The sequence below is a fragment of the Capra hircus genome, chromosome 4 (assembly GCF_001704415.2).
Source record: "Capra hircus breed San Clemente chromosome 4, ASM170441v1, whole genome shotgun sequence".
NCBI lineage: Eukaryota > Metazoa > Chordata > Mammalia > Artiodactyla > Bovidae > Capra > Capra hircus.
In genome coordinates this window covers 60,539,521-60,552,057 of record NC_030811.1, presented here as the reverse complement: position 1 = coordinate 60,552,057, position 12,537 = coordinate 60,539,521, and the positions used below count along the sequence as shown (strand labels likewise).

The 12,537-nt window shown below is 40.1% G+C and overlaps 1 protein-coding gene across 1 annotated transcript; it reads right to left on the bottom strand.

The window, feature by feature from the left end:
- On the bottom strand, window positions 1,046–9,310 carry GPR141 (G protein-coupled receptor 141). Its single transcript, XM_005679184.3, has 2 exons — window positions 9,179–9,310; window positions 1,046–2,397 (listed from the first exon to the last, which is right to left on the bottom strand). The coding sequence occupies exon 2, from the start codon at window positions 2,381–2,383 to the stop codon at window positions 1,472–1,474; it is 912 nt and encodes a 303-aa protein (XP_005679241.1). The 5' UTR covers window positions 2,384–2,397; window positions 9,179–9,310; the 3' UTR covers window positions 1,046–1,471.

Below are 12,537 nucleotides of genomic sequence, written 5' to 3'. Positions count from 1 at the left end.
AAAAATTACCTTAATTCACTCATTTCTCCTCTTCCTACCAAGAATCACTTCAGATTTTGAAGGATCAAATAGGAAACAGGATCAGTTCTTTGCTAAGTTGCAAGATTGTGAAACTTTGAGGGAAATAGTAGAAATGTGAGCATGAGGGGAAAAATCCATAGTCGTATTGTTTCAATTTAGCAGTCTAATCTCATAGTCTAGCTTAATGGTTTTTCTATGTATTTCTCAGAAGTTCTTTTTTTTAGGATATTGTTTTCATTTATTTAAAGACACTTAACTAAGGGAGGAAGGGAACTCTAAAATTTCAGTATAACTTTCTGTCTCCAAGGAAAATCTAAATTCTGGCCCAAGACAACTAGAAATCCTTCAAAAAACAGAAAGGGGGGAGATTTAATCACTTCTCTTGGGAACTAATTTTTATGCCTAGCAGCATATTGGTCAGAGTTATTCTCTAAGTTACAGTTTCACCATTATTTAGATATATTCAGTAAGTTTTTAAATGATTTTTGGAGATATTGAGGAAAGTGATCTCATTCTTACAACTTATCTTTCAAAAGACAAATCTAGGTACCTTGCTTAATCACAAAGAGTTCTGTTTCTCTTGATGTCTAGGTTAGTGACTTCTCATCAGAGTTTTGATCATCTAAAACAGTTTTTTTTTTAATACTATTCTCCCCCCTCATCTGTTTGTGTGTGTGTGTGTGTGTGTGTGTGTGTGAGGGTGAGTTGAATGGTCATCTCATCTGGTTAGCCAAGTGAAGTTTGTTGTCTTTGATGTAGAATCATAACTAGGATTAATTTACCTAAGTTTTGGAGAAGGCAATGGCACCCCACTCCAGTACTCTTGCCTGGAAAATCCCATGGACAGAGGAGCCTGGTAGGCTGCAGTCCATGGGGTTACGAAGAGTCAGATACGACTGAGCGACTTCACTTTGACTTTTTACTTTCATGCATTGGAGAAGGAAACGGCAACCTACTCCAGTGTTCTTGCCTAGAGAATCCCAGGGATGGGGGAGCCTGGTGGGCTGCCGTCTATGGGGTCGCACAGAGTCAGACATGACTGAAGCAACTTAGCAGCAGCAGCAGCAGCAGCAAGGGGAATGAAAAGAATTAGAGGGCTGAGTCCAGTTCAAAATCTAAGGAAAGGCCATGTTTCAAACTGAGGAAATTAAAATAAGGTAGAAAAACTCAGAAACCATTGGACCCATAGTACCTGGATGGGCCAAGTAGACATTTTATATTGGAGAATAATGCAGTATTGCAACTCCAGGTAGATTGAACAACACTAGTCTTTGTATATGTATCATTGAGAGATGATAAGAATTAAACAAAGGCTGAAATGAATGCTCTGACATTTTACAGTCCTTTTGTTTGGTTGCATCAAGACATGGTTTTAATCAAGTAATGAAATAGCCATTCCTGTTTTTACTGTCAATATTAAGAAGGTAATGTTGAATACTGTAGTCTGTGGCTAACGGCATAGAAGACAATTCCATAGGTCAATTATCTTTTGCCTAAACCAGTGGCTTCCCCCAAGAACAAAAAGCAGCAAATCAAAGCAGCTAATCGCTGTTATACTCAAGAAGATTTCATTATAAAATGCAACATTGTAGTTACAGCCTCTTGAGTTTGCCACAGTGTACAGGTAATAAATCCGAAAGCACTGGTAGGGAAGGAAGCAAATAAGGATGACTCCTATAAAAAGCAGATTTTTCAACTGAGCCCAGAACTCTTGATGGGATAGTAAGGAGTGTCCAAGCTTCCGTGCCATCAACACAATGATGATGATCTGGAGGACCAAGATAATCACTGCGATGACTATGACAATAGCGACTATCATATAATTGATGACTTGCACATATGCATGAGCAAGTTCCTTGTGGAATTTGAAACAGTGGTGGTTGTCGTAGCCCTCATGAATTCCATACTGAGAAACAACCAGGGGTACCACAATGATAATCACCAGTAGCCACACGGCAGTACTGGCAGCCACAGCATGTAGTTTTCTGTAGAATTCCACTTTGTCCTTGTGCTTGAAGAAAATGAGGTACCTGATGACTAGAATCACCATGTAGAACAGGAATGTGAGGTACATGTGGATGTGCAGCATGGCACTCACAAATCTGCAGAAGGACAACCCAAATGTCCAAGTGTGCTTGATGAGGTAGGTCAAGCGAAAAGGCACTGTGAGCAGAAAAACACTGTGGACCACCACCAGGTTAATGACTGCTGTGGTGGTCACAGACCGGGTGTTCATTTTCACAAGCAGGAACAAAATGGAGATGATGCCCATCAGGCCTCCAATAAGCACTACAAAGTAGAGCCTGGTTAAATGGGGTGTCAATATAGGGTCATCGCAGGTGGAAGTATTGTGGGCAGCCATGCTTCAGAAGTCACCTGGAAGAGATAAAGCACCCGTGTAACTAACAAGCTTCCAGAATTTCGTTCATATTTTGTTTCCATTAAACTGGCAGGGTGACTTTGTCATTTTTCTGTTTACATGATGTAAACCTGATATGCCTTAAGAATGAGAACTATTGTCATATGCATTTCTGGGTACTCTACACTGAAAACACAGTAAGTCATTGACTCTTGACCTTTAATAGGTTAAAGACCACTTCAAGAGGCCCTCAGAGATACATGTATATCTACATAGTCAAAACTATTTGTATAAAGCTTGATTTCGGACCATTTGAAGTTGATACATAGATACTGGTATTGCAGTAACAACTGGGGGAGGGGGGTGGGTAATATCCTAAGTTGGACAGAAAGCACAGTGGATGCATTAAGTACACAAAATGTTTTTTTCCTTTAAGTATCATTTAATTCTCTAATTCCTTCCAACTCATCAGCAAGTGATCCAAGAATATTTATACTTTATTTTTTAAAAGATATTATTTGTTTGGCAAAAAGGAAAAAGACTAAATCAAGGTAGCAGCAAGAAATAGGAGGAGTTATCTGAATTCTCACCACAGTTACATAATCGTCTAACAGTGAGTGCTTGACTAAGATCTTATCATGGGCCCCCCCCCGCCCCAAGACCATAGCATGTCTCCCAATTTTCCTATCAGTTCAGTTCAGTTGAGTCGCTCGGTCGTGTCTGACTCTTTGCGATTCCATGAATCTCAGCACGACAGGCCTCCCTGTCCATCACCAATTCCCGGAGTTCACTCAAACTCACATCCATCGAGTCAGTGATGCCATCCAGCCATCTCATCCTCTGTCATACCCTTCTCCACCTGCCCCCAATCCCTCCCAGCATCAGAGTCTTTTCCAGTGAGTCAACTCCTTGCATGAGGTGGCCAAAGTACTGGAGTTTCAGCTTTAACATTATTCCTTCCAAAGAATACCCAGGACCGAGCTCCTTTAGCATGGACTGGTAGGATCTCCTTGCAGTCCAAGGGACTCTCAAGAGTCTTCTCCAACACCACAGTTCAAAAGCATCAATTCTTCGGCACTCAGCTTTCTTCACGGTCCAACTCACACATCCATACATGACCACTGGAAAAACCATAGTCTTGACTAGACGGACCTTTGTTGGCAAAGTAATGTCTCTACTTTTGAACATGCTATCTAGGTTGGTCATAACTTTCCTTCCAAGGAGTAACCGTCTTTTAATTTCATGGTTGCGATCACTATCCACAGTGATTTTGAGGCCAAAAAAATAAAGCCTGACATTGTTTCCACTGTTTCCCTATCTATTTGCCATGAAGTGATGGGACCAGATGCCATGATCTTAGTTTTCTGAATGTTGAGCTTTAAGCCAACTTTTTCGCTCTCCTCTTTTACTTTCATCAAGAGGCTTTTTACTTTCTCCTCACTTTCTGCCATAAGGGTGGTGTCATCTGCATATCTGAGGGTATTGATATTTCTCCTAGCAATCTTGATTCCAGCTTGTGCTTCTTCCAGCCCAGAGTTTCTCATGATGTACTCTGCATATAAGTTAAATTAGTAGGGTGACAATATACAGCCTTGGCGTACTCCTTTTCCTATTTGGAACCAGTCTGTTGTTGTGTGTCTAGTTCTAACTGTTGCTTCCTGACCTGCATACAGGTTTCTCAAGAGGCAGGTCAGGTGGTCTGGTATTCCCATCTCTTTCAGAATTTTCCATAGTTTATTGTGATCCACACACTCAGAAGCTTTGGCATAGTCAATAGAGCAGAAATAGATGTTTTTCTGGAATTCTCTTGCTTTTTCCATGATCCAGCGGATGATGGCAATTTGATCTCTGGTTCCTCTGCCTTTTTTAAAACCAGCTTGAACATCAGGAAGTTCACGGTTCATGTATTGCTGAAGCCTGGCTTGGAGAATTTTGAGCATTACTTTACTAGTGTGTGAGATGAGTGCAATTGTGCGGCAGTTTGAGCATTCTTTGGCATTGCTTTTCTTTGGGATTGGAATGAAAACTGACCTTTTCTAGTCCTGTGGCCACTGCTGAGTTTTCCAAATTTGCTGACATATTAAGTGTAGCACTTTCACAGCATCATCTTTCAGAATTTGAAATAGCTCAACTGGAATTCCATCATCTCCACTAGCTTCGTTCATAGCAATGCTTTCTAAGGCCCACTTGACTTCACATTCCAGGATGTCTGGCTCTAGGTGAATGATCACACCATTGTGATTATCTGGGTTGTGAAATTTTTTCTGTACAGTTCTTCTGTGTATTCTTGCCACCTCTGCTTAATATCTTCTGCTTCTGTTAGGTCCATACCATTTCTGTCCTTTTTCGAGCACATATTAGCATGAAATGTTCTCTTGGTATCTCTAATTTTCTTGAAGAGATCTCTGGCCTTTCCCATTCTGTTGTATTCCTCTATTTCTTTGCATTGATCACTGAAGAAAGATTTCTTATCTCTCCTTCCTATTCTTTGGAACTCTGCATTCAGATGCTTATATCTTTCCTTCTCTCCTTTGCTTTTCATTTTCCTTCTTTTCACAGCTATTTGTACGACCTCCCCAGACAGCCATTTTGCTTTTTGGCATTTCTTTTCCATGGGGATGGTCTTGATCCCTGTCTCCTGTACAATGTCATGAACCTCCGTCCATAGTTCATCAGGCACGCTGTCTATCAGATCTAGTCTATTAAATCTATTTCTCACTTCCACTGTATAATCATCAGGGATTTGATTTAGGGCATACCCGAAAAAGCAAGAGAGTTCTAGAAAAATATCTATTTCTGCTTTATTGGCTATGCCAAAGCCTTTAACTGTGTGGATCACAGTAGACTGTGGAAAATTCTGAAAGAGACTGGAATACCAGACCACCTGACCTGCCTCTTGAGAAACCTATATGCAGGTCAGGAAGCAACAGTTAGAACTGGACATGGAACACCAGACTGGTTCCAAATAGGAAAAGAAGTATGTCAAGGCTGTATATTGTCACCCTGCTTATTTAACTTATATGCATAGTACATCATGAGAAACACTGGGCTGGAAGAAACACAAGCTGGAATCAAGATTGCCGGGGAAAATATCAATAACCTCAGATATGCTGATGACACCACCCTTATGGCAGAAAGTGAAGAGGAGCTAAAAAGCCTCTTGATGAAAGTGCAAGAGGAGAGTGAAAAAGTTGGCTTCAGTTCAGTTCAGTTCAGTCGCTCAGTCATGTCCGACTCTCTGCGACCCCATGAATCACAGCACGCCAGGCCTTCCTGTCCATCACCATCTCCCAGAGGTCACTCAGACTCACGTCCATCGAGTCTGTGATGCCATCCAGCCATCTCATCCTCTGTTGTCCCCTTCTTCTCCTGCCCCCAATCCCTCCCAGCATCAGAGTCTTTTCCAATGAGTCAACTCTTCACATGAGGTGGCCAAAGTACTGGAGCTTCAGCTTTAGCATCATTCCTTCCAAAGAAATCCCAGGGTTGATCTCCTTCCGAATGGACTGGTTGGATCTCCTTGCAGTCCAAGGGACTCTCAATAGTCTTCTCCAACACTACAGTTCAAAAGCATCAATTCTTTGGCGCTCAGCCTTCTTCACAGTCCAACTCTCACATCCATACGTGACCACAGGAAAAACCATAGCCTTGACTAGACGGACCTTAGTCGGCAAAGTAATGTCTCTGCTTTTGAATATACTATATAGGTTGATCATAACTTTTCTTCCAAGGATAAAGCTCAACATTCAGAAAACGAAGATCATGGCATCCGGTCCCATCACTTTGTGGCAAATAGATGGGGAAACAGTGGAAACAGTGTCAGACTTTATTTTGGGGGGCTCCAAAATCACTGCAGATGGTGATTGCAGCCATGAAATTAAAAGACCCTTACTCCTTGGAAGGAAAGTTATGACCAATCTAGACAGCATATTCAAAAGCAGAGATATTACTTTGCCAACAAAGGTCCATCTAGTCAAGGCTATGGTTTTTCCAGTTGTCATGTATGGATGTGAGAATTGGACTATAAAGAAAGCTGAGTGCCAAAGAATTGATGCTTTTGAACTGTGGTGTTGGAGAAGACTCTTGAGAGTCCCTTGGACTGCAAGGAGATCCAACCAATCCATTCTGAAGGATATCAGCCCTCGGTGTTCTTTGGAAGGAATGATGTTAAAACTGAAACTCCAGTACTTTGGCCACCTCATGCAAAGAATTGACTCATTGGAAAAGACTCTAATGCTGGGAGAGATTGGGGACAGGAGGAGAAGGTGACGATAGAGGATGAGATGGCTGGATGGCATCGCCACATCAATGGACATGAGTCTGAGTGAACTCCGGGAGTTGGTGATGGACAGGGAGGCCTGGCATGCTTCAATTCATGGCATCGCAAAAAGTAGGACACGACTGAGGGACTGAACTGAACTGAACTGAATGGTCTAGCGGTTTTCCCTACTTTGTTCAATTTAAGTCTAAATTTGGCAATAAGGAGTTCATGATCTGAGCCACAGTCAGCTTCTGGTCTTGTTTTTGCTGACTGTATAGAGCTTCTCCATCTTTAGCTGCAAAGGATATAATCAATCTGTTTTTGGTGTTGACCGTCTGGTGATGTCCATGTGTAGAGTCTTCTCTTGTGTTGGTGGAAGAGGGTGTTTGCTATGACCAGTGCACCCTCTTGGTAAAACTCTATTGCTTCATTCCACATTCCAAGGCCGAATTTATCTGTTACTCCAGGTGTTTGACTTCCTCCTTTTGCATTCCAGTCCCCTATATTGAAAAGGACATCTTTTTTGGCAGTTAGTTCTAAAAGGTCTTGTAGGTCTTCATTGAACCGTTCAACCTCAGCTTCGTCAGCGTTAGGAGTTAGGGCGTAGGCTTGGATTATGGTGATATTGAATGGTTTGCCTTGGACACAAACAGAGATCATTCTGTCGTTTTTGAGATTGCATCCAAGTACTGCATTTTGGACTCTTTTCTTGACCATGATGGCTACTCCATTTCTTTTAAGGGATTCCCGCCCACACTAGTAGATGTAATGGTCATCTGAGGTAAATTCACCCGTTCCAGTCCATTTTAGTTCACTGATTCCTAGAATGTTAACGTTCACCCTTGCCACCTCCTGTTTGACCACTTCCAATTTGCCTTGATTCACGGACCTAACATTCCAGGTTCCTATATTGCTCTTTACAGCATCAAACCTTGCTTCTATCACCAGTTACATCCACAACTGGGCATTGGTTTTGCTTTGGCTCCATCCCTTCATTCTTTCTGGAGTTATTTCTCCACTGATCTCCAGTAGCATATTAGGCACTTACCGACCTGGGGAGTTCCTCTTTCTGTATCCTATCATTTTGACTTTTCATACTGTTCATGGGGTTCTCAAGGCAAGAATACTAAAGTGGTTTGCCATTCCCTTCTCCAGTGGACCACATTCTGTCAGACCTCTCCACCATGACTCACCCGTCTTGGGTGGCCCCACATGGCATGGCTTAGTTTCATTGAGTTAGACAAGGCTGTGGTCCATGTGATCAAGAATACTGTTTGCCATTTCCTCCTCCAGGGGATCTTCCTGACCCAGGGACTGAACCCCCGTTTTTCACGTCTCTTGCTTTGGGAGGTGGATTCTTAATCACTGTACCACCTGGAATGTGATTTAATTATTATCTACATCTAAGTTGTTATTTACTAAATAAAAGATGTATTAATTTTTAATCACACTAATCAAGTCACTTCACTTTCTTATTTAAATTCCTTCAGTGGCCTCCCATTTCTTTGAAGGTAAAAATCAAAATTATTAACATGTTTAGCATGTTCTGGGTTATAGCAAAATCCAATCCCTTGAGACCAGATTCAAGAAATAATCTAGAGGTTAAACTGACAGGATTTGACATTAATTGTATATGGAGAAATGAAGGGAAAGGAAGTATCTCAATCACTCCTAGATTTCTTGCTTGAACAACTGTTTGATAAGAGAGGTCTGTTTACTAATACCAGGGACAACAAGCATCAAAGTTAAGGGAGAATAGTAGTTGAATTATGTGGCTAATACGTGACCTTTGGAACACATTCATAATTATTCTATTCATTCTTGAATGTCTCTTCATACAATCAAACTTATAAAGCAGTAAAAATGAACCAACTGCTGATATAATACTGATGAATCAAAAAAGCATCATACTAAATCACGTATCCTCAATTGGGCAATATTGCCTCCAAGGGGAAAAATGTTTGTTCTGGGGGTGTGAAAAATCTTATTTTTAGTGTATAAAATGCAGGTATACATGTAGTATATAAACACACAAACAGTATATCTGTGGTATTAAAATTTCATAAGAGGGGGAGAGATAATTAGGGAAATAGGTATAGAAAGGCTCTTTAGAGGGAAAGTGATAAAGTGGAGAACACCACACTAAATAAAAGATGCCAGCCACAAAAGAGTACATGCTAAATGATTTCTTTTTCTAGAAAATCAAAACCGATATGTTAGAAGGATCAGTGTAGCTCAGGGCCCAGTTTACAGGTGAAGGGATTTACTTCAGAGGAGCCTGGGGGAAATTACGGGATGATGGGACATTTTATATTGTGTTGTAGTTATTTGTCAAAGCTCAATGATCTGTACACTTAAAACTGGTGAATTTTCTTGCATATAACTTATAGCTCAATAGGACTAATTAAAAAATAATAATAACCTGGCCCCAGAGAGCCTCTGCTTTCCTGAGTATGGAATAGGATTTCCACGTAACCGACATTAAAGCTTGCCTCCTGTTATACTGGCTCTCTGTAATGTGTAATCTCTGCACTCACCTTTTATTTTTCTCTGTAGAAAAGTAGTTCCATCAGGTAGATGTGAAATTATATTTTGTTCGTATCTGAATCAAGGAGGAATGTGCCATCGTAAGCTCTGCTTGTCATTTTTTTTTCCAGTTATTTGCCTAGAAGTTTCAGCTTCTAAAAGGAGAAAATACGATCAGTTACACACCATCCGTCTCAAGTCCTCCTTTCTCACCAACTGCCATAATCTCTCTCTTTCAGATAAAAGAAGTTTATATTACATCTCTTGTATATATCAGGTACTACATGAGATGCTTACCTGAACGTGGGCTCATTTAACCCTCAAAGCAGTCCTGGGCTTTGTGTATCAATATGTATCACTATACTGATTTTCAAATGAAGAAACTAAGCCTTAGTCTGGATATCATTTACCAAGTTCTCCAGAGTTTTACACACACACACACACACACACACACACACACACACTCAGAAATATACAAACTCCTGCGTCATAGAGAAGCAAGTTGTGCAGCTTCTAACGTAAGAAGGAGGGGAGGCCATGAAGATATTTGGTTCTACTCACATAGCTGTATGCCAACATATCTTTAAAGCTGCCCTTCCTTCTTTTTGGATTTCTTACTTTCCTATTCCTTTTACTTGATTTACAGCAGATGCCATACATTAGCTCATTCAACATCCATTCCAACCCTTTCTGGTCTGTCAGAAAATTTCTGTACAGTTATAGTGCTTGTAAGTGAGCTAGTTTCTACTAGTATGTTGCACTACTGCAAAACTTGGAGGCAAAAGTGAAGGATGTCACTGTATAGAGAGATTAGGTTATTTGGCAAGACAGTAGTAGTAATGTCTGATTTCTCTGGGACACTAGTGGCATAGGAATCCAGTACTATATATCATGGACTTCAGAAAGCAATAGAGTCAATGATGTTTCTGCTATTAATTTCATGGATATTGAATAGTGAGATATTTTTCTCTGTCTATATGGATTATGTCTTTGTAGCAGCCCAGCCTGGTTCCCAGATATTCCATGGTATTTTGTAACTTGTTGCCTTCTAATAAACACCTTCTGCTTAGACCAGCTGAAGTGGGTTCTATTGTCTGCAGGTAACAACTATGATATACCTTGTTAATTCCTATTCTAAGGATCAATTGAGTCATCATTTCCCCCAGGAAGCCTTACTAATCTCCATTCTCAATTCAGGTTGTATGTAATCCCCCTTTGTCCCATGGAACATACCAATCATGCTTACCTCTACTATGTCACTCAGTTACATTTCTGCCTTCCAAACAAGATTGAGGAGGGAAGAACTGAGTTTTCCTTTGTATTCATATGATCTAATGAAGTTATTTAAATTAATGTAAACATTATCATTGAAAACTAACATACTTATAGTACAGTGCTCAGATATAGGTATATAGTTCAATGAATTTTAACCTTACCCTCACCAAAGACAATCAGTATCCTGACAGCTAAAACCATATAATAGGTTTGTCTACTTTGAATTTTATATAAATTCAGTGTCCTTTTTTGTGTGTATCTAGTTTACTGCACTCAGCATTATGCTTTAAGATTCATTCATGTGTATAGTTTTATTTATATCATTGCATGAATATTTCACAATTTACCCATTCTATTGTTGATGGACAATAGCATTATTTCCATTTATAGGGCTATTATAAATAACGCTATAAACCATAAGCAATGAAAAGACAACCCAGAGAATGGCAGAAAATATTTGCAAACAATGCAACCAACAAGGGATTAATCTCCAAAATATACAAATAGCTCATGCAGCTCAATATTAAAAAATAAAAAATACGCAGGAGATCTAAACAGACATTTCTCCAAAGAAAGTATATAGATGGCCAAAAAGCACATGAGGGTGTGGAGAAAAGGGAACCATCCTATACCATTAGTGAGAATGTAAATTGTTACAGCCACTAGGGAGAACACTATGGGGGGTTCCTTAAAAAAAAAAAAAAAGCTACCATATGATCCAGAAATCCCACTCCTGGGCATGCACCCAGAGCAAACCATACTTCTAAAAGATACATGCACCTCAGTGTTCATTGCAGCACTATTTACAATAGCCAAGATACGGAAGTAACCTAAATGTCCATTAACAAATGAGTGGATAAAGAATATGCGGCACATATATATACAATGGAATATTATCAGCCAAAGAAGGAATGAAGTAATGCCATTTACAGCAACATGGATGGACCTAGACATTATCATATCAAATGAAGTAGTTCAGACAAAGACAAATATCATAGGATTTCACTTATATGTGAAATCTGAAAAATGATACAAATGAACTTATTTACAAAACAGAAATAAACTCACAGACTTAAAAAATAAACTTATGGTTACCAAAGGGGAAAGGTGAGTGTGGGGGATAAATTAGGAGTTTGTGATTCACATATACACAGTACTACGTATAAAATAGATAATCAACAAGGATCTACTGTATAGCACAGGGAACTCTACTTAATACTCTGTAATAGCCTATATGGGAAAAGAAACTGAAAAAGAATAGATACATATGTATGTGCTAAGTCGCTTTAGTTGTGTCCGACTCTTTGCAATCCCATGGACTGTATGTAGCCCATCAGACTTCTCTGTCCATGGAATTTCCAGGAAAGAATACTGGAGGGGGTTGCCATTTCCTCCTCCAGGGTATCTTCCTGACCCAAGGATCAAACCAGCACCTCTTAAGTATCCTGCATTGGCAGGCGGGTTCTTTACTACTAGCACCACCTGGGAAGCCAGATATAAGTATGCTGCTGCTGCTGCTGCTGCTAAGTCACTTCAGTCATGTCCAACTCTGTGCAACCCCATAGACGGCAGCCCCCCAGGCTCTGCCGTCCCTGGGATTCTCCAGGCAAGAACACTGGAGTGGGTTGCCATTTCCTTCTCCAATGCATGAAAGTGAACAGTGAAACTGAAGTCGCTTAGTGGTGTCCGACTCTTTGCGACTCCATAGACTGCAGCCTACCAGGCTCCTCCGTCCATGAGATTTTCCAGCAAGAAAACTGGAGTGGGACTTCCCTGTACCCCTGAAACTACCACAACATTGTAAATCAACTATACTCCCATATAAAATAAAAATAAATAAATAAATAATGCTACTTTGAACATTCTCATAAATTTCTTTTGTGAAAATAACTATGCATTTCATCTTTTGTGAAAATAAATAAATTCCCAAATTCTGTTGGGAATTTACCTAAACGTGTAACTGATGGATTGTAGGGTGTGTATTTGTTCTGTTTTAGTGAAACCCAGAAAGTTTCTGATATAAATTCTCACTAACAGTACAGGAGAGTTTCAGTGCTCCACAGTCTCCAGAATATTCAGAATTTTCTGTCCTTTT

Excerpts from the sequence above, each read along its gene's own strand:
- GPR141 (XM_005679184.3), bottom strand. The coding sequence starts at position 2,383 with ATGGCTGCCCACAATACTTCCACCTGCGATGACCCTATATTGACACCC.